Source organism: Theobroma cacao, chromosome 9 (assembly GCF_053813885.1).
Source record: "Theobroma cacao isolate CCN51 chromosome 9, ASM5381388v1, whole genome shotgun sequence".
Classification (NCBI taxonomy): Eukaryota; Viridiplantae; Streptophyta; class Magnoliopsida; order Malvales; family Malvaceae; genus Theobroma; species Theobroma cacao.
Window position 1 is genome coordinate 3964172 of NC_142647.1, and position 26694 is coordinate 3990865.

General features: G+C 36.0%; 4 protein-coding genes across 5 annotated transcripts; 2 read left to right on the plus strand and 2 right to left on the minus strand.

The window, feature by feature from the left end:
- Positions 1-4527: 4527 nt before the first annotated feature.
- On the plus strand, positions 4528-7733 carry LOC18588274 (trimethyltridecatetraene synthase-like). Of its 2 annotated transcripts, none has more exons than XM_088809948.1 (2): positions 4528-5627; positions 6780-7733. In XM_088809948.1, exons 1-2 carry the CDS (start codon positions 4719-4721, stop codon positions 7488-7490), a joined length of 1620 nt encoding a protein of 539 aa, XP_088666074.1. In that variant the 5' UTR covers positions 4528-4718; the 3' UTR covers positions 7491-7733. The 2 variants fall into 2 exon arrangements, with proteins under 2 accessions (XP_088666074.1, XP_007012628.3); XM_007012566.3 differs by having other exon boundaries at positions 4531-5627; positions 6861-7733.
- Positions 7734-8965: 1232 nt separating this feature from the next.
- RIPK (Protein kinase superfamily protein) lies at positions 8966-11344 on the minus strand. The gene is made up of 5 exons (XM_007012568.3): positions 10547-11344; positions 10275-10410; positions 10046-10182; positions 9803-9926; positions 8966-9699 (listed from the first exon to the last, which is right to left on the minus strand). The coding sequence occupies exons 1-5, from the start codon at positions 10928-10930 to the stop codon at positions 9134-9136; spliced, it is 1347 nt and encodes a 448-aa protein (XP_007012630.1). The 5' UTR covers positions 10931-11344; the 3' UTR covers positions 8966-9133.
- A 6378-nt stretch (positions 11345-17722) lies between these two features.
- On the plus strand, positions 17723-21492 carry LOC18588277 (thiol protease aleurain-like). Its single transcript, XM_007012570.3, has 8 exons — positions 17723-18008; positions 18110-18231; positions 18640-18755; positions 19230-19303; positions 19401-19665; positions 20131-20262; positions 20745-20880; positions 21183-21492. The coding sequence occupies exons 1-8, from the start codon at positions 17824-17826 to the stop codon at positions 21218-21220; spliced, it is 1068 nt and encodes a 355-aa protein (XP_007012632.3). The 5' UTR covers positions 17723-17823; the 3' UTR covers positions 21221-21492.
- A 716-nt stretch (positions 21493-22208) lies between these two features.
- On the minus strand, positions 22209-26541 carry LOC18588278 (Pentatricopeptide repeat (PPR) superfamily protein). The gene is made up of 2 exons (XM_018127245.2): positions 24262-26541; positions 22209-22727 (listed from the first exon to the last, which is right to left on the minus strand). Exon 1 carries the CDS (start codon positions 26157-26159, stop codon positions 24381-24383), a length of 1779 nt encoding a protein of 592 aa, XP_017982734.2. The 5' UTR covers positions 26160-26541; the 3' UTR covers positions 22209-22727; positions 24262-24380.
- Between the last annotated feature and the right edge of the window lie 153 nt (positions 26542-26694).

Genomic DNA, 26694 nt, shown 5'->3' on the forward strand with positions numbered 1-26694 from the left:
TTCTTGATTTTATTATGATTAAAATGGAATTTCCTGAAAAATGAAGGGGATAGATTAAGAAATGCATTTCCACTATGGGGATTTCAATGCTGGTCAATGGTTCACCTATGCAAAATTTTAGTATGCAGAGAAGGCTTAGGTAATGATGCCCATTATCACTGTTCCTTTTTAATTTGGTGGCTGAAGAGTTTAGCTTTGTGATGAAAAAAACTGAGGGAATTGGAGTCTGTAGAGGTATTCAAATTATAAGGAATGGGTTTACTGTATTGCATCTGCAATATGCAGACGATACGAAGATATTTTGTTACCTGAAATTAGAGGAGGGGAGGAATATGAGAAAGGTGTTAAGAATTTTCCAAGCCATGTCAGGTCTGAAAATCAACTTTGCCAAGAATAGTCTTATAGGGTTTGATATTGATAAAGCTCTTATAGAGGAATGGGTTGGGGTGGTCAGTTGCAAATGTGATGTTCTCCTAAGCACTTATCTTGGGTTACTTTTTAAGGCTAATTTGAAATCTGGTGAGATATAAAGATCAGTTATTCAACGTTTTAAGAGCAGATTGGCAAGTTGACAAACTAAATTTCTATCCATGGGTAGAAGCATCTCTTTGTTGATATGGTTGTGGAGGTTCGAGAGAGAAAGAAATAGTCTGTGGAGGAGGGTGGTGAGTGAAAAAAATGGAGAGAATTCTTTGTGCTTGCTGCCACGAAAAAGAAATAGCAGGAAAGCTTTCAATGTCTGAAAAAATATTACCAAATCCCTTTCCCTCATTAACCAATTTTTTTTTTTTTGCAAGTTAGGCCAAATTTTGGTTTTTTCATTGGCAATGGAAAGTGTATTATATTTTGGGATGATGTATGGGTCGAGGAGACATCATTGAAGGAATTATATCTGAGAATGTATGCCTTTGCTAAGAATAAAAAACGAATGGTAAGAGAGTTTAAGGAATGGGTTAATGGGAGTTGGGAATGGAGGGTGGAGCTTAGAAGACAAGTTTTGGGATGGGAAGAAGAACAGTATAGGAGATTTCTCATTTCTATTGGAGAGTATTTTCCTTGCCAAGAGTTAGGCGACGAGTTGGTGTGGAAGGGAAATGCTAGTGGGATATACACGACTAAATCCTTCTGCCAAGTGATAAGAGCGGGAGGGGGAAGCAAAGAGAAAGTATGGAAGTGGGTTTGAGGAGGGATTGCTCCGAACAAAACTGAAGCACTTGTGTGGCAGTTGGTTCATGGCAAAGCTGTTGTGAAGGCTGAATTGGCTAAGAGGGGGATGATTAGAGTTGTGGATGTTATGTGTCTTCTTTGTAAGATAGAACTTGAAATGGTTGATCACCTCTTCATGGGGTGAGTAGAAGTTTGGGGTTTTTGGATTACATGGAGTCATTAGTGGGGGATACAATGGGCCATGCTGAGAAAGTTTATGGATCTGATGATAATTTGGAACTCTATGGTTACAGGAGATGTGGATGACAAAATATGGAAATTGGCGACACTCACTATCACATGGATGATCTGAATCAATAGGAATGAACTCATATTCTAGCAAAAAGAATGGAACAAAGTTGCTATTTAGGAAATTATTAAACTTAGAGTCGCATTGTGGGAAAATGGTAAATGACCCAATGAATTTATATCGATGCTTAATGTGTTTAGACAACCAAGTGTTAGTTTGAAAATTAATAAGAATAAAATTGAGAGGACTAACATGGTGTGGAAAAAACCTAATGTGGGAGAAGTCAAATTTAATGCTAATGGGACTACAAACGGCTGTCCAAGTGAGGCGGGGATTAGAGGAATTATGAGGAAGGAAGATGGGGAGTGTTTTTTAAGGTTCTCTAAGTATATCAATGTAGAAGACTCCAATATGGCTGAGATTATGGCCATTAAGATGCTTTCAATTTGTTTTTGAATGCAGTATGGTCAAATAAATTTAAAATCACTGTGGAAAGTGACTCTCGGAATGCAATGAAGTGGGTGAATTGACCCAAAAATGCCCGTGGAGGTTTAGGAAATGGGTGTTACAAATTGAAGATCTTAAGAAAAGGGTGAAATGATGGAAGGTTGACCACATTTTCAGATAAGGGAACCAAGAGGCTGATAGCTTGGCAAATGGAGGCATGTGCAGATATAAAGATTTATTGGAAATCTATAATGAAAACTGAGATGTCGAGGATGAAGAATTAAAAAAACGCATTTCTATGAGGGACATTACGATGAAGATTGCTAGGTGTGATTCCTGGTTTGACTATATGAGTGATTTGTGCTTAGTCTATGGGATTCTGCCTCTTCTATTTGCATGTTGTTAATGTTCAGAATTGGCATATGGACTTGGATTTTGGTTGTGATTTATGTTTTTAGGGATGTATAAATGGGTTTGAGTTGGATGTGGTTGGATTGAGATGATGCTAGGATTATGTCATTTTGATCTCAGGGCAACCCTATTTTACAAGTCTTCTTTTGATGATTTGTGGGCACCTTTATATTGGGTTTTTGCACGTCTCATACTTGTGCGATGGCTACTTATTTCTCGATTGAGTTGCTTTTGTAAAGATTTTGAATGAAATAGATTATTACGTTTTTCAAAATAAAATAAAAAAAACAAATGGTACAGTAATTATTTGATTGCCATCAAATTAGTATCGAACAAAATAATATTTGGTAAAAGTAGCCCATATCCCTTGGAGGATTGTGAGCATGATATGGACCAAACCTTTGTTCCCCACTTGTCAACTAGTACATGGGAATAAAATAATGGGTCATGATTGTCCTCAAATGACGTCTTATTTTTAAATATGATAATTCATATTTTCATGTTTTAATCATATCGACACGAAACACAATAAAATTAATACGAATATTACACGAATAATTATTCGTGTCAGCATCTGAAATATGTATATGAATATATTTAATAACTGTGTAATATTGCGTGACTAACACGTCTATTAAATGTATTAAGATTCTTTATACGACTCGACACAATTAATAATAAGATTAAACATTTAACATAATTTTTTTTAACAAGATTAACACGTTTAATATGATTAACTTAAAATATTTACAATTAAATATAATTTTATTATTCAAATTTAAAATCAATGATTATAAATATAGTTATAACAAAATAATAATAACATTAAATATAATTAATTTAACATAAATAATATACGTAATATTCATTATCATACTAACAAAACCCATAATTAATATTAAACATATCATTTATACATGTTTAAATACAATTAATTAAACGTGTTTTAAATACGTTAACTGTGTTTGACACAGGTAAGATAGGAAATTTTTGTATATTAACCATGTCGACACGATTAAGATACAAAATTTTCGTATATCAACCGTGTCGACACGATTAAAACATGAAATGCAAATAAAGCTAAACCCAAACATGTTTAAGTTTGTATCATATTATCATGTGTGTCCAAAATTACAAAGTCTACCTATGTCAGCCTGACTTTAAACCAATATCAACAAATTTGAGAATTCTAATAGGTTAATACTGGTTGAAGCCTCAAAGAAGTATAGCTCGTCAAATTACTTGTCATACCGGAGGATTCTAAATTTATCATTATAGGTATGATGATGATTTAAAGTTATCGTATATATCTTTGAATGAGCGTAACATAATTTATTACTATTAATTTTTTAATTTAATTCAAAAATAGTAAAAAATCAAAGGTAACAGAATATTTCATTAATAAATAAAGAAATATTTATAAGATATTTAACTTTTGTAAGTTTATAACTTTTAAAGAACGAATGATAAATTTGATCCATTATTCTAAGTAAAAATGATACATTTAGATATTTATCTCTAATAAGGAATGAAATTTAGATTTTCCGAATTATTGGACAAAGAGTTATAATTGTCAATGTGTGTCATGCTTGTTTTCCCCAATTATTGAGGTTGAGCATATATGTCACGTGGGATTGGACAACACCGAACTGGCCAGATATTTTAAGAATATTGACCATGAGTTTCACACAAACAAATGAAATTATTGGTCTTATCAAATCAAATATTAATAAACATGTCATTTATCTAAAAAAAATTTGAAAATCGACAGAAATTTAGAAAAATTCACCTATAGGGATAGCATTGGAAGGATTTTCATAACTAATGAACTGGATCGATGACTGAGATTATTCATGGCCGACACTATACCCAGGCACTGAGAAAAGTCTTTGCACAGCTGATTTTCTATCACTTAAATATGGACATTTTGATGCACATGAAAATTTTTTTGGTGTTTGGGAGTTGTTACCGACTGAGAAAGTGCAGTAAATGCTTAAAATAATAGGGAAAATAAAGCAAAAGCTCAAGGGTAGAGGTTTTTTTTTAAAAAAAGTAATTTTATTAGCACTAAGCACTAGGTAATGTTATTTAAAATTGCTTGGAGTACTGCTGTAATCATTTATTTTATTTAGGGAAAAAGAAGCAGCAGACACCATGGAAAGCAAGCCAAGACAGGATCCATAAAAGTGACTAGGTAGACAAAGCACATCTCCAAGAGAACACTCAAAGATGAGAACGGTCCTCACTTTATTTTCCTTTGTCCTTTTCCAATTCAGACACAGTGATCCAGTTCCAGCAACGTGAAGAGTAATGGAACTTCAATGTTGGGAACTCAAGTGCTCAACTATAAATACACATCAGAAGTAACAAAAGTTCCTCAATCCCACTAAAAGATCTCCCATTGATGGCTCCGTCTTGGTTTGTTGTAGCCATAACATGGCTAGCTTCTCTAGCCTTCCTCTCAAGAATTTTCACTAGCCGGCGCAACCAGCTAAAGCTTCCACCAGGTCCCAAACCCTGGCCCATCATTGGCAACCTGAACCTCATCGATTCCCTCCCGCACCAATCTCTTCACAAACTATCCCAAAAATACGGACCATTAATGCAGCTCAAGTTTGGTTCATACCCTGTCGTGGTTGCATCATCTGCAGACATGGCGAAGCAGTTCCTGAAGAACCATGACCAAAATTTTGCCTCTAGACCCCAAACCGCAGCCGGCAAGCACACTACTTATAACTACAAGAATATCACGTGGGCTCCTTATGGACCATACTGGCGCCAAGGCCGCAAAATTTACCTGAATGAGCTATTCAGCTCGAAAAGACTCGAGTCCTTCGAGTACATCCGCGTCGAGGAAATGCGTGCTTTTGTCTCTCGCCTCTATGGATTCTCAGGGAAGCCGGTTGTGCTTAAAGAGCACCTCTCGCGTGCTACTCTCAGCGTTATAAGCAGAATCGTTTTGGGAAAGAAATACTTCAGTGAGTCTGATGATCAGCTTGAAACTTCGATAGTGACTCTGAAAGAGTTTCAAGAGATTCTAGACGAGTTGTTCTTGCTTAATGGAGTGTTGAATATAGGGGACTGGATACCCTGGCTTGACTTTTTAGACTTGCAGGGGTACCTAAAGCGAATGAAGGCTTTGAAGAAAAAACTGGATCGATTTCATGAGCATGTGTTTAATGAACATAAGAGCAAAAAGAAAGAATTGAAGGATTTTGTGCCACAAGACATGGTGGATTTACTGTTGCAACTGGCTGATGATCCTGATATTGATGTTAAGCTCTCTTATGATGGTGTCAGGGGGTTCACTCAGGTATCTATTATGCTCATTCTTTTGTTCCGGAGTCACTTAATTAATTACATAGTTGTCATTAATGAATCAGGAGATCATCATGATCAAAGATAACATCAAGTAAATTAAGTCTCTCAAAGTAAGGGCCCCATCCAACATCCATGGGATGGTTTTGGGAACTAAAGTCGTTCTTTGCAGTTATTTGTTTTCTTGGCTCTTTAGTTTTGAGTTTGGTTTCTGGTTACTGTCCCGGTGGTCACACCTCACTTGTTCGAAGCCTTCAATAAGCGAGAGTTTTGCATTACTCTTGCCTTTTTCATAGGATTTTGTTTTTCTAGGCATGTGATCCGAATCCAAATCCTCTGCCCCCAATCCGTCAGTGCTCCATTCTGTGCCCCTACTCTCACAAAGTGACGTGTCTATTTATTTAATTATTAATTAATATATGTTTAGTTTTGATATTTTATCTCTTATTTTTTTTTCCATATTTTTTTGTTATTTTGAGAGTAGAGTTTAGGTTTTCGTTGTTTTTCTCACACAAGAAAAAATCTTATCTTGCGTCGATAAGGATAAGAAAAGGTAATTTCATGTTTTTCTTACTCAAAAAAATAAGCAGAAGATCATTTATCAAATATCTGTAGATGGAGAAATGAAAGGGGAATAAGAGATAAAAAATTAAAATCAAACATATATTAATTGGTAATTAAAAAAATAAACATGTGAGAGAAGGAGCACATAAAGGGTCACGGATTGGGGGCAGAAGATTTGGATTTGTGATAGCTGATTATACCTGTATTATATGTCTTTGGGTCATTTCATGAGGCAGGGTGGTAGACCAATAAAAAATAACAAATATATTTTCAACTTTTAAATTTTAATAATTGAAAAATATTAAATATTTATTAAACATACCCTTGAAAAAGAAAAATAAAAGTAAGAAGATAGCACTAATTGATTAAAAAAACAGGGCAAGTAGTACTGTCAAATTGTGTAAAAAAGTGAAAGTGCTTTGGACTTCTTTGACAGTAGCTTTCGTCCTTCAAGTTTGGTCCACCGCAGCATGAAACCATTATTTTCAAATTCTCATTATGTTATGCCTGCACACACGTACGTAGCTTGTGATGATGATAAATCCAATTTAATCATTAAATTGTTATGGTGTTCGTATTTCAGAAAAAAGAAAAGAAAAGAGCTTTCTGCTTTGCCCCTCTGCTACTCGATGACAATTTTTCTTGTTTTGTCAATCGCGATCAGGACCTGGTAGCTGGAGGGACAGATACCTCGGCAACAACTGTGGAATGGGCAATCTCTGAACTCATCAAACAACCCCAACTCATCAAAAAGGCAACTGAAGAACTAGACAGGGTAATTGGCAGAGAGAGATGGGTCGAAGAGAAAGACATCCCGCAACTTCCTTACATAGATGCAATCATGAAAGAAACAATGAGGAAACACCCGGTTGCTGTAATGCTAGCACCACACTTGGCCCTGGAAGATTGTCTTGTTGCTGGATATGATATTCGCAAAGGAACTACAGTCTTCATTAATACTTGGAGCATGGGGAGGGACCCGTCGCTGTGGGAGGAACCTGAGGATTTTCGCCCTGAGAGGTTCCTAGGGAAGAAAATCGATGTGAAGGGGCAACATTTTGAGCTGTTGCCATTTGGTTCTGGGAGGAGGATGTGCCCTGGCTATAGCCTTGGACTAAAGATGATTCGATCAAGCTTAGCAAACTTGTTACATGGGTTCAACTGGAAATTGCCTGACAATACTAAAGCAGAAGATTTGAGCATGGAGGAAGTTTATGGATTGGCAACACCGAGAAAATTTCCACTTGTTGCAGTTTTGGAGCCCCGTCTCCCGCTTCATCTTTATAAGATCTAAATCCCACATAAATCCTTCTTCTCAGTACTTTTCCGCCCGGTTTTCATCATATTTCCCCACTTAATGCAGTCTTCTGTGGTAGTATGAGTGTTCTATTATCATGTCTATGTGTCTCTTTAGCTGTTTGATTAGGAAATAAGATGCATCCACTCGAGGGGCTGATGCCTATATTGTATGCTATAATCCTACAACTTTGTGACTAAGAAATATTGCATCCTTTGAATTGAGGCACTGCCAGAGAAATTTGTTGTCTGTAAAAATAGAGTATAATATTTTAAAATTCAGAACTTCTTACACTCTAACTTCAATGGTTCAGATGTTATTATCAAAACGATCATAAGAAACTGGAAACCTGAAACAGATAATAATATATTTATAAAGATCAACATTTTTAGCTACAGTGATTTCCTGCTGGCTGCAGAATCTGCTTGTGACTGCAAATATGTTTGGATTCAAGCCTCTAACCTTGCAATATATTTATTGTGTGTCACAAGCATATTGACCAACAAGCTCTCCTGAAAAATAATCCTAATAATAGCATGATTCAGCAAAAGAGAAAAAGGGCCACCATCTCTGATTGCTACAAGTCAAAGGAATAGAGGAATCACTGTTGAAATACCGGTTTGTTCCTGTCCTTATTTCATATTAAACATATGGAAAGGGTGTTACTGTGTAAGCCTCAGAGTTGCAGATAATTGATGCTTAAAATGTTGGTATCTTTCACCGTCATACTTGTACAGTTGAAATAGAAATGATGATTGCTACAAGTCAACCCATGCAGCTAGGAGTCTATCTGTCATTATTTTGCCATTGGCTAGTAAGGAATTTGATGCCATATCTTGAAACAAGCATATTTTTCGGGATCTGAGTAAAAAGTTTTAATTGATTGACAATGCTTGAACTCTGCACGGCTAGTTTTGGAGCATGCCCTGTTTTCTTCGCCTCTTGAGTATTCATTATTTAAGGCGCTTTGTTGGTTGGTTGACTAAAACTTGAAAAACCAGTTCATTTGATCACTCTTCTCCTTGCATATAAAGAAAAATCACCAACAAAACAAATTGCCAGTTGGTCAGGGAGATTTGTAGCTCCGAGTTCGTCTATTCTTCTCTCACTTCTCCCATTTTTCTTTGTTTTGGATTATTTTTTGTCCCATTTTTAATTAAAAGAAAACAAAAAGGGAAACCAACTTAAAACGGGGGATCCGATGGTATATATGGAAACAATGAATCTTTTCCCTTAATTATTGCAGAGCGACTGCCATGCATAAGGCTGCTACTTAGACAAAATAATTGAGCTATGAAATAGTAGTTTAGTGGGATTTGATCCTTAATAGTATAATCCGCGTTGTTTCAATGCTTAGCTGTATTTGACAATTTTGAATATTTGCTTTTAGATCAACATAGGTTGGTGATTAGCCATTTTTGAACCAGTCTTTTGCTTGATAAACAATTAAACCCACCCCATCCCAGATACAATTTCAAAAACAAAAATTCTTGTATTTGAAAGAATCAATTGAAGTAAACAAGTCTTTGCTCTCAAGAAAAACTTACACCCTTAACATTTGCCGCAGTGTGCAATCCAAGGCAAGCTCTAGTTAAGGCCTATTTACAGTGTGATTTACAGTTGTAGTGCTAGTCTATACTCTATGCTCCCCTAGCTTTATGGTGCAAGGGAGAATTCAACCCATTTCTGGGAGTTTGCTTTAGAGTGTCGCTTTCCCAGTGAACTGGAGACATCCTTGGTGATCTGTTTTGATGCCTATGGCCGTGGTGGAGTTTGTGGTTTTTGTGATGATGATGGCCGTTCTCTTTCTTAAATTCGCATTCCTTAGTGTCCTTGTCCTCCTTTGGCGAACCACTTTCGGTTGGAACCGTATAAACAAAGGGACCAATTGGAATGTCTTCAGAGTCCTGCAGGGGCTCCAAAGTGCTGACCACATCACTCATTTTTGGTCTTTGCTTTGGCCGGTGACTAAGGCATTGGTAAGCCAATGCAGCTGCCTTTCGCGCCCCCATTTCTGAGTATTGGCCTTCCAGTCTGGGATCCATTATCCGGCCAAGTTTCCTAGGATCATTCAACATTGGCCTTGCCCACTCTGCTAAGTTCTGTTCCCTTTGGGAACGGCTCTTGTCTAAAGATCTTCTCCCCGTTAAAAGCTCCAGAAGTACCACTCCAAAGCTATATACATCACTCATTGCCGTCAAGTGACCTAAAACAACAGTTACAATTATATCAGTTTTTAGTAAATCTACAATTCAAAATACGAAAATATGTCAAATTAGCCCAAAAATGTATGAATCAAAATGCTGTACCTGTCATGACATATTCAGGAGCAGCGTAGCCTTGCGTCCCCATCACTCTGGTGGAAACATGCGTGTCATCCCCTTCCGGGCCGTCTTTTGCCAGACCAAAATCTGAAAGTTTGGCAGTATAATCCTGGGAAAAAAAAACATGTTTGGAAAAGTAACATCAGTATAGGAAGAAAATCTATGTTACAATTCTGATGGGACAAGTTTTGTGCGGTAGATAAGAACTTAAAAAACCGACACACTTACAGAGTCTAACAAGATATTTGACGCTTTAAAATCTCGGTATATGACTGGTTTATCTGCTTGGTGGAGATAGGCAAGACCCTTGGCAGCTCCAAGAGCAATTTTCATCCTTGTCGCCCATGGAAGAGAAACTGAATATCCTGCAGGCAGGAGATTGACATTAATTTCTTTTACTGTTTTGTATGAACAAAATTTTTCAAAAACAGAATGGTAATTTACAGAGGGAACATACTTCTAAATAGCTGATTCTCCAAGCTGCCCCTCGGCATATATTCATATACCAGAAGCCTATGTTCTTCTTCGCAACAATATCCGATCAGCTTCACAAGATGTGGGTGCCTCAATTGTGCAAGAAAGATCACTTCAGTCTGTTCCAGAAAGAAACATTTATTAATCAATAAATCAAACTTTCCAGTCGAAATAAAGCATTAGGAGAGATGGGAATTCAGGAAACTGAACAATTGATGTCCTAACGTAAGCAATATATCGATTGAAAAGACTCACCAACCACTCTCTATGCCCTTGCAGGCCTTCTAAATCCAGGAGCTTAACCGCCACAGGCTGAGCTTTCAATCCAGGCCTAACCTTGTCATCAATGAAACCTTTATGAACCGGTCCAAACCCACCTTCACCCAGAAAGTTAGCTGATGAAAAGCTCTGGGTTATCACCTTTAGCTCCCCAAGCGTAAAAATATGAAGGTTTGAACCGGCAAGCGATGTAGACAGGTCCTCCGAAAGCATTGAGCTGGGATAACTTAAGTCTAACATTGCAAGCCTGGCAAATGAACTTTGCTTTGCAACTTCCTTCTTAGGCTTGGGCTCTGGTTTCTCAACACCCTTGGAACAGCTCGGGATGATGGATCTCCAAGTAATTTTCATCACAGTCATTTTTTTTTTCTGAATCTAGTATATTTCTACAAATTCACTTCTTCAAACTTGTATCGACGTATATAGGATCTAAAAGTAGAGGATTATCCGTGGTTGGCGATAGCCAACAGCTTTTAGGTAAAGATTTGAAAGAACAAAGAAGACTAGGTTAGAAAAATATCAGAGGACGGTGAAGAAAGAGCAATGGTTTGGAAGGACTTTAATAAGGCCTGCTGGGAGAGGAGAGGGAAGGCTAAAGATTGGAAAATATTCAAAGATCAAATCACCAACTGCTCTGAAAAACTAGACACGGGGAGAAAGAGGTTTGCTTGCAACTCCTTTTTATCTCGTTTCCAACACCCTTTGATTTTTTCTTCACATAATTCTATTACAACATAAAAATTGGAATTCTTCCACGGCTTCCACCCTTTTTATTTCTATCTATCTATATATATATATATATATATATATAAGATTACAGACATTATTATGCCATTTGATTAACGGGGGTAAACCGAGTCTGTAAGTCCACAAAAGTTGGTTCAATACAAAATGACGCGGCTGCCCCCCCTTGACTGTCCCCTATTTCTTAGAACTTTGTTTTTTTGGCCTTTGGAATGTTCCGCCTGAAAGCACATTCGATTATTCAAGACTCATTTTCATCCAGCCATGTATCGAAAGTGCTTGTCGTATTTCCAAAATTGACTCCTTGGTAACAATATTCTAAAATGAATTCAATGTGTGGGTTTTTTTTTTTTTTTAATATAAAAAAGAAGAACCGTTTGGTAGTAATCAAGCAGAGAACAACAGCTATTACACACTAAAATCAGCAGTCAGAGGACAATGTCCATCAAATTTGAAATCTAGGTTTGTTTACACTTCGTAAATTGCAAGGAAAATAAAAAAACAGGTTGGTCTGCCTGCAATATTGTCTTCTATCTTCTAGAAGATTTACTTGTATTATAAATATAGTATTGTCTTTGTTTAGATGGCTGACATGATGAATGTATTTTGTATGCATGACGATTAAACCACAGGCGGATCATCACAACCGCGTGAACTGTGGACTTTTCCCCCCATCCTTTAGATTGGATGGTCATGATTTTTCCTTGCAGTTGACCTTGGATGGGTTCACAAAGCTGGTGGGTGATGGGTCAGCTTATTATCTTCCCATAAACTTTGTTTAATCCTGTTCTTACTTCTACCCAAAATATTAAAAACGAAAACTGCCAATGAAATTGGACCCCTCAATCCCACTCCAAAAAAAAGAAAATCCTTGGCAGTGGCCTTGTTAAGGGTCACCTCTCACCTACACTGCCATCCATGAAAATAATTTGCGCCAATATGATAAGGATTAAGCTGAGAGGGACTATGCTTAAGAAAAAGGCAAAAGGGGCCATGATTCACGTCTCCATCCCTATATCCGTGAAAATGAGGGGGCAAATTTGTCAAAGAGGTAGTAGGTGTGTGATTTGAGAGAACAATTCGTGGTGCCGTCAGCTTGAGGGAGAGTCAATGGGCAATACTGTCATTTGAAGTAGACAATTACGACCGCGTTTTGCATGAATCAAAGTCTTTTTGGACTAGATCCATGTGAGGAAAATACAAACAAATAAATAGTATTAAAGAATTTTCCCCCAAAAAAAATGGTATTAAAGAAATTAAATATATTAGTATTAAATTTGCATATTGCATGGTTATTGCTTTTGCTGATTTTTCTTCCGCCCCGCTTATTCACTAATTCAAAACAACTCGATCAAAGTAGTGCTTTTTGATTGTGTATTAAAATACGTGTTGGTTGACATTTAGCTGAAAGGGAGAAAACTGGGAAGAAGCTGTGGCTATTTTAGATTATAGTACAAATTTAATGTAAATGGATTAATTAGAAAGGTGTTGTTGCAGGTGAATTTTTTAATTACTTGGGAAAACGACTGTTGTTTTCCTTCAAAAGGTCGTCTTGTTTTTCATTGACAGCTTGGGATAGACCGGCAGCATAGCGTTTTGAAGTTAGTAATTGGCAGTAAAATTGCTGTTTTAACAGTTTCTTTAAAGGTCAAAAAATAATTAGGATGAACAAATCAATCAAACTACAACCACTTCATATGGAACTTCACCGAACAATTAAACACCCAAGCTTGGAATAAAAAAAAAAAAAACTTTTACGCCCAACATTGACTCTTCAAAGTTTCTCATGTACATAGGATTAATTTGTCATCATCACTCCTTGAATTATCAAGAGTCGAACAACAAACTAATAGACTAACATTAGAGATTTAAAAATAATTACATCAGGTTAATGGAATGAAAAGTCTCAGGTTCAGTACGAAATATATGTCAGCTGGTTTGACATTTTGTCCAGGAATCTTTACATCTTATCGTACTGTGCCAGGTAAAACTTGTCCGATTATTTCTATATTGGAGAAAAGATTCCCTAAAAGATAAGGTGATTAACTGAGGAAAAATGAAGCTAATAATCTGCACGTGACAATATAAAACTTTTTTTCAGGTGAACTACCGAAGACATTGATGTTAAGGTTTAACTTCTGGGCTCTTTTAAGTAGCTTTAAAAGCAACCAAAGAAACAAAATCTGGGTGGTTCGGATATTTGAAAATGAGGGGAAGGAGTGACCTTAAAATAGAACCAAGTGTGAAATATGGCCGGGGTTTTGTAGCTACGTACGTAACAGGGCATGAATTAAAGACGTGTTAGAAAACAATTAAGAGAAGGAGAAAAATACGAAGATCCAGCAGAGAACAGGGGGAGATGAGACCTCCTGCGGAGTCAAAGTCAACCGTTTCATGGCGCTTAGTTTTTATTTTGAATGGGCGTTGGGTGTTTTTCTGACTGATGCAAATAAGGATTTGGCTGTGTGAGTGGAAACTCTGGATAATTGCTTCTGAAACCCTTCAACCCGGGTGAGCTTGGCTTTCTCCTAAAGCGCGTGTGTGCAGCAGTTTGCCAAAGACGAGAGAAAAAGTAATACCTAGTACGACTAGTAACAAAAATGCCGCGTACCTGCACCGATTGCGGACCCAAGTTTCGTGTTGCTTCCTCCTTCGAGTTTTCTTTTTTCTTTTTAAATCTTTTATCAAATCATATTAATAGTTTATTTTTTATTCTTTATCTATCTATTTCGGTCTCTCTACCTTTTTTTTTTTTAAATTCCTTTGATCTCCATTTTGGTTAATGATGCCAGAGGTAATATTTATTTGTTTATTTATTTATTTATTATATTGTAATATGACAATATGTACGAATTTATTAGGTGTGCCAAGCTTCCTGTTAAAAGAATTATATGGTTGTTTAATAACATCATGGACAAATTTATCTGAAAAATAATTGAACAGATTTTTCTTTACGTAAATAAATTCCTGATGTATAGAATTGTTTTCGCCTTTTCTTATATATAAAAGAAACTTTTTTATCCCGAATTCAGTTCATTTTTTGTTTAGTTTCGACGTGTACGAAGAGTCTTTGATTGGGCCTTATGGGTGGTTTAGATTGGGCTCTTGGTGGCTCCATTAAGCTTTAAGTCTTTCTTACACAATTTATATCGGCCCAGATCAACCTAGACTAATCAACTAGGTCCCATCTCTTCGAATTTGGATCCATTCTAGCATCATCCAGGAACCATCCTGTCACCATAAAAGGCGGATGGTTGTCATCTCTTAAATTTAAAATTTTTTATTATTATATATATAATTTAAGATATATAAATTTATAATTTTGTATAATTACCTTTTAATATTTTTCATGTAAAATCTTAGATATGTCAGAGTTATAGTTGAGAAAAAAGACCGAAGAAAAATAGATTTCAAGAGTAAATATAATGTTATATATTACAACTTCTAAACTGCTTTGAGTAAATTAAGATAACTTGATTCTAACCATTTGCATCAAATGCATATGTATTGGTGATAAGCTTAAATTAAATTTTTAATAAGCCTGGTTTCAACTTTTATTTCTATGGCTAAAATATTAAAAAAAGCTCTTGTGCTATCTCAATTTTTTTTAGATATGTTACATTCTTTATTACACCTAATTAAACCATTAAAGTATTATTTTTTTTATTTTGTATGAAAATCATTAAAATCTATTATTATAACCATATTAATGTCTACATGGTTCATAATCTTTGTCAAATTAATCTTCATGTAACAAAATATAAAAATCCATACTAAGTTGATGCATACATGATATATAATATTAGTGTCTATAAAATTCCTTTTTGTTACATATGTATTAAGTAGATATTAACATGGTAGATATTACATCTACGTATATACTACCATGATAAATAAATAAAAAACTATGGAAAAGAGAATTTTAAATTAGATATGTTATATAGGTAAATGAGTTATATATAAATAAAAGACTAATCCTATTCATAATCTAACTCTAACTATAACAGTCTAACTAGTAGATTCTATAGGAGCAACAACAGCAAGGGCATGAATATAAGCATGAATGTGAGGAAGCTCATTGTAAGTATTTGTAGTAGAATTGGGAAATAATTCGACAGATGGGTTAGTGGCAAGAACACCACGAATATGAATATGAGGAAGCTCATCGATAATATTTGTAGAAGAATTGGGAAATAACTCAACAAATAAGTCAGTGACAGGAATATAAGAAAGTTCATCGGAAGTATTTTTAGTAGAATTGGGAAATAACTAAACAGTAGGTGCAATACGGGCAAGAATATGAAGAAGCTCATTGGAAGTATTTGGAGTAGAATTGAGAAATAACTCAACACATAACACAAACGATGGATGAGGTGACAATCTATGGCCCGTTGATGTCAAGATAGGAGGCGACGCGTAAGAGAGAAAAGCTTCCAATGCGTGGGGCCCGTGCAGTGTCGATGTGAATTCAAAACGACTGGAAACTCGTGAAGGTCATGACGATTTTTCAGCTATGTCAGGCAGCAGAAACTCTAATATTGTAAATCTAAATTACGTATCTTAAGTATATACATAGGAGTAATCTTATTTACAATTTAATTTTAACTAATTAATAATATTAAAATTATAATCTAACTAGATAATAGTATTATATAATAACTCAAATTAGATAAATTTTATATAATTATTTGAACTAGTACTCCTAACAATAAAAATTTGTCAGAGAAAGTTAAATAAAACAGAAACATCATCTTTGATCTTCTAATCGCATTTGGTAATCGATATCCGTCCCTTCCAATCTTGTACAACCATTATGTTCTTTGGCAGCTGCTAAACATCAGATTCAGTCGCTGTTTTTATGACCTTAAAATCAAACTTACGTAACTCGAATTGGCCAATCCAGACCATTTTCAATGGAGAAAAAAAAAAAAAAAGAAGCTTATTGGGCCACTTGACAAAATTACCCCACATCTTGGAGAATGAGGAATCCAGAAATGCTGAGTAGTACCCCTCCCCCCCAGTCCACTCTGCAACATGCAAGTGGCTGACTTTGTTGTCCAACCAGATCATTCGAGATAATTAGCCTGGACACCTTGGTATTCTCCAACAGCAAAATATCTCCTCTACTGGCCCCCATCTCCTTGTCCTTATATTTCTTTCGTCTAAGCAAGAAAAGGTCTATCAATTTCAATATTTTCAATGATCAATTATAATGACTTGTGACGCAGGTGAGAGATATTTATGTACATATATAAAATAAAATCCTTTTTTCTTTCTTGTTGGGGGGCTTGGGAAAACAACAAAAACAATAAAGAGAAAGGAGACAGGAAAAGGTAGGCATCAACATTGGATTGTTTTTGTATTTACTAGAAATTCATTTTGAAGCTTTGCCGGGGAGTGATGGCCTGGGGGATCCGATCTCAAAGCATCTGGTTACGTCTTTCTTATTATTGTTTTGTTCTCCTTTATACTTCAGAGCCAGTGCATCAAGACGCAAAGCTTTGCTATTTGTTGGGTACAGGCTCCTCAAAGCTAGCATTATCCTCCTAACCACCACGTGCTTTCATTACTACGATAAAATGCTCTTTATTTTAGCATTTTGTGGCATAATATTTTGGCATTTTCTTTATAAATTAGTTAAGATAAGAAATGGATGCTGCACGTGTTGGTCAACAAAAACTAATGCTATAAATGTTGCATACAAGTATATTCCAATCAGAGTTAATAAGGAATAAAGAAAAAGAACCCAAAGTTTTCTTTTGGAACCCAGAAATATTTCTATGTAGTTGTTATAAAGGTGTTAAATAATTATCTAATCAAAATTATTTAAAAAATTTTAAAATTTTATTATTTTAAATTTTTTTATATTTTATTTTAAATTAAATAAGATGATTCTCTAATTAATCATTATCAAAATCTTATTTATCATTCTATATCATATGAAATTGATATTTCAATGTCACATGATGACATAACATGTGATATTTTTTACTCTCAATTTGAGATAAAAATAATAATTAATATTTTAATTAATAATAATTAATTAATTATTAATAAAACAGTTCATTTTGTGTGATATAAAAGAATAAAAATTTAATTAAGTATAATAAAAAATAAAAATTTATTTAAATTTTTGAAGTATTATGCTTTTGTTTTTAAAAAATAAGATACTAAAATTTTTTGCAGAAGTTTACAGCAAACAAACATGACAAAGCGGTTAGAAGTTTGATAGTAGGACGTAAGGAAATACGTCAGGTGAAGTATACTACGCATATGTGATAAGAGTAGGCCTCGGCTGTGTAATAAATTTGGTATCTTCAACTGTGTGCAACACGACATGACCCGCAACATGATTGGCCTACTATTGGACAGGGAAATTTATTTATTATTTTGCCCCACTGGCCAATCCTATCATCCTAATTATTCCGAATCACCAACCACTACTGCTTTAAATTTCTCTCCACAAAACCTGAAACAGAGAAACAGAGAGAGAACCAACAAACATAGTCATGGCTCGCTTGACGTTGTTGTCCTCGATCGTCCTCCTGGTTTGCTCCGCCGCCGCCGCAACAATCTTCGAGGACTCCAACCCCATACGGATGGTTCCCGATGACCTCCGTGGCTTTGAGTCCTTTGTTCTCAGTGTCCTCGGTCACACGCGCCACGCTTTCTCCTTTGCCCGCTTTGCTTACAGGTAACCGATCATTTAGTTATCTTAATTTTTTCATTTGTTTCCCAGGGAAAAAGAAAGCGTGAAAATTGAGATGAAATTTTGGATTTTTCTTATTGGGTTAGGCATGGGAAGACGTACGAGAGCGTGGAGGAGATGAAGCTTCGGTTTCAGATTTTTAAAGACAATTTGGATTTGATCAGATCCACTAACAAGAAGGGATTGCCTTACACTCTTGCTGTTAATCGTATGTACTCTCTCTCCCTTTTTTTTTATTAGTTTGAAGTTTATGTCAGTTTATATCAGCGGCCTGACTGTGAATCAAAGGTGTCGGATTCCGGCACCTAAATGATTCGGTGATTTCTGACACTAACTATATGAGTTGACTTTCTTAAACTATGATCTGGGTTCAGTTCAGTTCAGTTCCAGTATGTTTGGTTACAGCCAATTTTAGCCTGACACTTTAGCATTAGAGAACTAAACTTACTTGGACTTGATGAAAGATGAAAATTGTCAACAGATGATGTTGATTATTGCGCTTACGCTTGATCTTTTCAACGAAATTAGCTAATTTTATTCAATTTTTTTTTAGTTTATGATGAACTATCTTTTTTTTTCCTTTTGTTGATTTTTGTTTATTGATTCAACGATGCAGAGTTTGCTGATTGGACCTGGGAAGAGTTTCAGAAACACAGGTTGGGAGCTGCTCAAAACTGCTCTGCTACCACAAAGGGCAATCACCAGCTCACTGATGTCATCCTTCCTGAGTCGGTACTTTCACTAATAAAACCCTATGAGTACCAAGATTAAGAATTTTTAACTATCCTTGCATTAAAATTCATTGGATAATCTCCTACATAATGAAGCCAGCAATCACTAATGAATTCGCCATGCAACAAGTTGTAAAAGATAGCAAGGTGGAATTTGCTAAAGTACTAAGACATCGTGGATGTTCTATAAAGCTTTTTTTTTTTTCTTAATCGGGAGAAGGGAGATTCGAACCCTGCTCTTTACGTAGGGGATAATGCACCAACCAATGAGCCAAATGCTCGGGTGCATGGATGTTCTATAAAGTTTCATTGGTAAAATATTAAGGTTTTTGATTTGGCTAAAGTGATACTTGGTGTTGCAGTATTTGTAATTAAGCATGTAACAAGAAATATACGAGCCAATGGCAGAAAATATATGAAGTAACAATTAGATCTGACTTAATCGGTAACACTTCTGCTAAATGATATTCTACAGAAAGACTGGAGGGAAGTGGGCATAGTCAGTCCTGTCAAAAATCAGGGCTCCTGTGGATCTTGCTGGACATTCAGGTTAGCTTTTTGTTATGATTAGAAAATGCTGCTTACCAAGCTACTAAGTTTAGCTTTTAATTATTAAGTTGTGACATTTTACATTTGCATGTTTCAGTACCACTGGAGCTCTTGAGGCAGCTTACCATCAGGCATTTGGGAAGGGAATCTCCCTTTCTGAGCAGCAGCTTGTTGACTGCGCCGGAGCCTTTAATAACTTTGGATGCAATGGTGGGTTGCCATCCCAAGCCTTTGAATACATCAAATATAATGGTGGCCTTGATACAGAGGAGGCATACCCTTACACAGCAAAAAATGGTGAATGCAAATTCTCATCTGAAAATGTTGGGGTCCAAGTCATTGACTCTGTCAACATTACCTTGGTAAGTTCAAACACCATTTCCCTTTTGTTTTTCTGGTATCGCAGTTTATATGATCATGTGCTTGATGTCAAATATGCCTTGTTTTTGTGGGATAAAGCAGAAAATAGATGACTTTACTTGTTCATGTGGCTGAATATGACTGGTTTATATGGGTTGCCACTGGCTATTTATCATGCCTGTTTTACATTATCAGTATATGTCTAGTTCAATTTGAGTGTTGGCTAAATCCAAACCTGACCAATGTTCAACCCCAACGAGTGTGTTTATCTCCATTGTTGGTTGCTTTTCAGTGATCCAATTCGAAACAGGTCCATTTACACATAATTGACTATTCTAATTTGTGACCCTAGCTAAATATTGGAATTCAATTGCATCTGAAGTCATAAAGAAATGCCTTGTGAATCTAGATATATAAATTACATATATCATCTTTTGGGATTTCCTAATCTGTACAATCAAACACAGGGTGCTGAAGATGAATTAAAGCATGCAGTTGGCTTGGTTCGGCCAGTTAGTGTTGCATTTGAAGTTGTCACTAGTTTCCGATTTTACAAGAATGGGGTTTACACCAGTGACGTATGTGGTAGCACTTCCATGGTAAGTTATTATTATTATTGTGCTTTGGAGTTAGAGAAGCTTATTTAACTGGCAAGACAAAAAGATCTGTTGATCAATTATGTTATGAAGTTATAAAATTTCTATATGTGGCCAAATAGGTTCAGTTTGTGGTGATGATTTCATGGCTTGATATGATTTCTTAGAAATGCAAGTAGTGCCAGCCTTCCCTGCCTTTTTAGTAGTTGTAGCAGAAATGGTTTCAAGATTGAGCTGTGAAAACAGCATAAAACCGTAATGGATTCATCGTTCATGACCGTGTTCTTCTAGTCAAAAGTGGATCAAATCATAGTCAAGATATGCTAATAGGATTGGCTAATGTCTACGTATGCATATAGGTGTGCATGTGTATGGTTATTCGCCATTTGGAATATGATGACAATTCTTGTATATTGTGCACATCGGTACCGCCCATCTATGTGATGGATTGATGCGTTCTTACTAACTATGGACTTACGTGGCAGGATGTGAACCACGCCGTTCTTGCAGTTGGGTATGGAGTTGAAAACGGTGTTTCATATTGGCTCATCAAGAACTCATGGGGAGAAGATTGGGGGGATGATGGCTACTTCAAGATGGAGATGGGGAAAAACATGTGTGGTAAGTCTCAAGTCTCAACCTCGTTGGATTGTTTAGTCAAAAAAAGATGCCTGGATTGAACTATGTCAAATAATTCAAATGTTGAGAATTTACTAGTCTTCAAAGACCACCCAGATTCTGAAGTTGATCATGAAGAGAAATTAGTTGATTGGATATGGTCCTATGAAAATTCTTCAATTTACAGTGAATATCTTTTCTGAATTAGGACAATAAAGCTAAGAATTCATCGACTGAAAATTTGAATTGTAAACAGTATACATCAAGAACTTAATTCCCTTATACATCCTCCAATTTGGTTGCAGGTGTCGCGACATGTGCATCATACCCTATTGTCGCTTGATCTGATTGAAGAACTCTATGGATTAGGTCGGTGCTTTGTGTTAGAGAAGCCGTCTAGTTATGGTCTACAAACGTTGTAGTTGGTCCATCTCAAAGGTTGAGGTTATGGCTTGATGTACAATAAGGTCTTAGACGCATACTTATAAAATGCAAACGGGTTGTACACAACAAAAGACGTAATGTAAATTTTATCTATGAATGATCGTTGTGTAATCACTTGCAAACATTGGAAATCAATTCAATATATTTAATATCCTTTTATATTCGCTCAAAGTAGCCACCTACTTTGCCTGCATACAGTTGGGCAGGAAAGTGTGCTTGTCTTTCTCCTTCAATATGAAGCTGGAGACATTCTTGAGAACTTTAATGCATTTACACGTGCTGTGTAGCACGATAGATCGAAAAGGCTGGTAATGTTTGTTTGTCCAATTAATGTTTGATGGCTAAATCCCGCTTTACCCAGTTTCCCTGTCTCCTTCTCAGGGATTGCCAAATATCCAGTACTTTCTACAGCCTTTGGGACCTTACCTTCCACAAGGGCACTTTAGATGCCAAGTACAAGATCAAGAATTACTGGGTTAGATTATAAGTTAAAAGTCCCCTCTCCTCTGTTTGGCGCAGTGCAAAAGATATTTTTGTTTTGGCTAAAATTGCAAATAAATATCTTATAGACTAGACGTGCCTCCAGGAGTTTTTTTTCTTCACCAAAATTTCAGCCATTCATGTCTTATATAAGTCATAAATTTGATACTCAATGCAAGCAAAACCGATGCTTTAACAGTTAGTGCCTTTTGGAGTCAAATCAACATACACCTTTGCTTCTGTTCTAACAATCATGGACAACCTATTAACAGTTACTCGCAGCAACTTCTAAGAAAGAACATATGTTTGTGTCTGTAGTGTATAAAGTTATGCCAAATGAACTACCGCCTTCGTTAATGCCGACCAAAGCAGGCCTCTGTAGTTTCCGTTCTATTTGGGGTAGATGATTGTACATTAAATCAGAAGGATGAAATTTCATTCATTTTTTGAAGAATTTTAGCAAACTATACAGACTACAGACTACAGACTACACATTGTATGGAGGATTTGGAATGCAAGAGACCAAAAATCAAACAATATTGGATTGCTCCGAAGAAAGAAGGGAATATAAAATCTAAAACACGAAATTCATCTATCTATTTTCCTTTCTTTTTCCCAATGTATTGCTTAATTTTCCATTATCATGTTTGGAGATCTCATTGGATATGGAACACCATATTCAACTGCAAGACAAATAGCAAACCTCCGTGGTACTTTCCAACTCATTCAGCATCATGCCAGTTTTCTATAGCATCATCCAGCCTTTGAAGCCAAACATCCAATGGTGATATTCCCCAACCAAATTCAGATTTAAGCTGCAGCAGCCTTTAATCTCTTACAGTAACCTCATATAATGGTGTAAAAGGCAAGAACAGAGTACCATTAAGGATTCCATCAATAACTTGAAAAATGCATTTTCTGCTATCCTGCAAGCCCATAGAAACAGGAAAAATGTGTTAAGAATAAAGATGAACTGTAAAAACAATGCAACTTGATATAAATCCTTCAAGCACTCCAAATAAGGTTTAACAACAGATGCTCTAATATTAAACATACAACACTTTCAGTATGATCCTGAACACAACAGAATTCAAATCCCCCAAGGGCTGTGAACCTGACCTCCATCCCCTGATGAATAATCTCCAGGACATTGAGCTAACTATTCAGATTTTATCAATTGATGCAAAAAGGTTGAAATAATTTGCCAATCTACTCCTTTATCTTCTATATAGCATTTACTGGTTATTAAGTTGCGGCACAATTGATCTTAAAGGGACTAGAAATCAGATTATATCAGCATCGCACTTTATTGACATCATCATTACAACTACGCCCAACATGTAGATGCAGATATCTGAAAAAAAAAAAAGGGGGACAAGTTTCAAATTTACCACTTCTTTGAGTGATAGATCAAATGTATCATTCATCTTTGAACAGGTGCAATTTCACCACTGTAGTTTGTAGCTTGGTTCAAAAGTGGTCAAAAGTTAATGGTAAAAGAATATTCTATTAGAAAATAAAAGAATATTCAACTTTTTAAACTATTTTTGAACCAAATTAGAAAGTAAAGTGGTCAAATTACACCTATTCAAGGACGAGTGCTAGATTTGATCCATTACTAGAGTGGTAAATTTGAACCTTAACCCAAAAAAGAAAAAAACCTTCTCCTGCTACAAGGATCACATTATATTCCCCTTTGATAACAGTCAGCCCATGTATGATTTAAAAATATAATACTAAAATCAATGAGCTTTGTTGATCAAAAAGAAAAAGAAAATTAGTATATTAGTATACTGCTAAGAAAACTGTTAGACTGCCGAGTGATTAAATTGTACTGTTGCAATAATTCTGCACAAACTATGTTTCTATTCGTTCTTCATCATAATTATATGGGGATGCTACAAAATAAAATTTCACAGAGATCCTCTGACTGAGTCTATTGTAAACATTAAATATTAATATAGAATTCTACACCAAGTACATCCAAAGTCATTATCCATAAGAATAAATCGCATGACCCCTCAGGACTAAAAGATTCAGCAGTATTTTCCTACGTTGTCATAAAGAACCCTAACACAACCAATTTAATACATTTACTAATACATATGTACGACAATAAGATACATCCACAATGCAAATTCTGGAACACCAAGGTTGCCATAGAGGTAAAGCCCCAAAAGAAGTGATCTGATTGTGTTCTTCTACATATATAGAGCATCATTTGCATTATTTATAAATATTACTTCCAACCTTATGACATACAGAACAAATAACCAAGTGACTCGATGACAGAAGTACATTTCAATTTAAGAGAACAGAAAAGCTAATACAAGTAACCTTGCAGGAAGCAAGACAATAACATACAATTTCATGAAGATCGAACGGAACCAGTGCCAATTTAGAAGTATGTTAATTGAAGTTCATGATCTGAGTAATAAAAAACAAAGACAAAGAACTCACTGAAGGCAAGCCAGTTTGTGCTTCAACCTGGATATGCTTAATTGGATATTTGATGCATGATGAAGAGCCTTCTCAACATTTCGGAATGACACCAAGTTCAATGATGGCAAGCTTTTCTCTTAAGCAGCCACAGGCACACCTCTGTTTATCTTCAAAGGAGAATTGTTCTCCAAGAGTGATGAACCCAACTTCATGTCCTGTGATGCCATTTTTGTAATGCAGGAGGCTTCGCTAGGCATCCCAGCCTTCAAAAGGCAAGAAATTAAAGAATTTACAGTAACATCATCTGGGGTACAACCAACTGATAACATTTTATTGAAAATGCTAATTGCTTCAAACATTCTTCCTTTCATACAGTGTCCTATAATGAGAATGGTAAATGTCACTTTATCAGGATGACATTGCTTCTCTTCCATCTCCGCTACTATCAGATTGGCCTCATCCAAATTTCCAGCCTTGCAAAACCCATCAATCACAGGGTTGAAGATAAATGGTTTTGGAACAATATTCCTACACTGCAACTCCCTCAAAAATCCGCGAGCCTCATGTAGTCTATTTTCCTTGCATAGAGCATTAATAGTAATAGCAAACGTATAAACATTTGGAGATAAGTCTCTCCCTTTCATTGTATTCCACAGCTGCAAACTCTGGTTTACATCTCCAATTCGACAGTAGCCATCAATCAAGGAAGTGAACGTCACAACATCAGCAATGCAACCAAAAGAAGCCATCTGCTCATACATGGATTTAGCAGAAACCATATCACCAACCTTGCCAAAGCCATCAATCAGAACATTAAAAGTGACAACAGTAGGCACAGTTCCTGAACTAATCATCTCATGGAAAAGTGCAGATGCCTCGTCCATCTTACCCAACTTGCAATAACCAGATATGACCGATGTATAAGTCACAACATCTGGTAAGCAATCATCTCTTGATTGAACTTGGTTCAACAACTTGTGTCCTCTATCTACCTCATTAACCTTACATAACCCATTTATAATGGTGTTATATGTAACAATATCAGGAAAACAACCAAAACTCCCCATATCATTAAAAAGCTCAAAAGCCTGATCCACTTTCCCTACTCTGCACAGACCTCGAATTAGAATATTAAATGTCCATGCGTCTGGGTAAAAATTTGATCCTAAATTCTCTTTATATAAGCTAACAGCCTCCTCTAGTTTATTTTGCTTAACCATCATATTCAACAAGTTGTTTAACGCAAAAATACTGATCACTACTTCATCAGACTGAACATCAGCAAGCAATTTCTTTGCCATACCAAACTCACCTGCCCTCCCAAAAGACGAAATCATAAATCCTAAAATAGTAGTATCAGGCAAATGCCCATCAATCCTCATATAATCAAACACTAATTTAGCCGAATCATGTAGACCCATATGACAAAATGACCTCATAAGCAAATTATAAGTCCAAAAAGAATGAGCAATATTAAAATTCACCCTACTGAACTCAAGAAACTTCAAACCTAATGCTGGATTGTTTAACCATTTAACAACTTCAAATTCAATTAAAGGAGTCAAATTCTTGCTCAGATAACTCAAACAGCTATCATCTAAAGGCTGTGAATAAACAAAGAGAGTGCACACAACCTTAACGAACCAAGCCTCGTGCTTTTGGATTGCCTTTACCTCTTTATTGCCTTGCGGGTGAGATCCTCCGTGAAATTGAATGTGAAAATGAGGAATGAAGACCTTGGAGGCGGCTCGAACCCTTGAGGCACGAGTTGTAAATGAAAATAGGGTCATCTGTAACCCCAAGCCATTTCTAGGCTTAACTAAATACCCAAAAATCTCTACTTGAAAATGACCAAAATTTTTATTGGGCACCCCAGATTCAAAGTTGAGTTTTTGATTGAACTCTCTACTCTTCATGGGGATGGTGAGGAATCCAAGAACGATACCATAGCAAAACGACCCGCAGCTCAAACTAATAGCTAATACAAAACTAACCCAGCAACAAGCTAAAACCCCAGATAAATCTCAACTATTCAATAACTAAAATAGATCACTGGATGATCACTGAGCAATGGGAAGATCGACATTGAGAGCCAAAAATGGATTATGAAAGAAATCTGATACTAAGATAAAAGGAAGAAAAATATTTTAGAGTTGTTTGATGGAAATCAAAAAGCTGTGATGCCTGCAAAGAAATGGCAGTACTAGGGTTTTCGGTGTGGCTTTTGGAGATGTTGGCATTGTTTTGGGCGCTGGCTTACCGCCCTGTCAAGATAGACCAAACTGGTCATCGTCTCGAGAAAAAAGGCAAGAGTCCAAAGGCTTGGCCTTTTGTCTTCTGAAATTTAGACCTATTGAGGCCCACTCTGTCCATTATGTAACGGGTTGACCCAAGACACAAGCAAGTTTAGGCCGCTGGGCTGACAAAGTGGACGTTGGGGCTGTAATATTT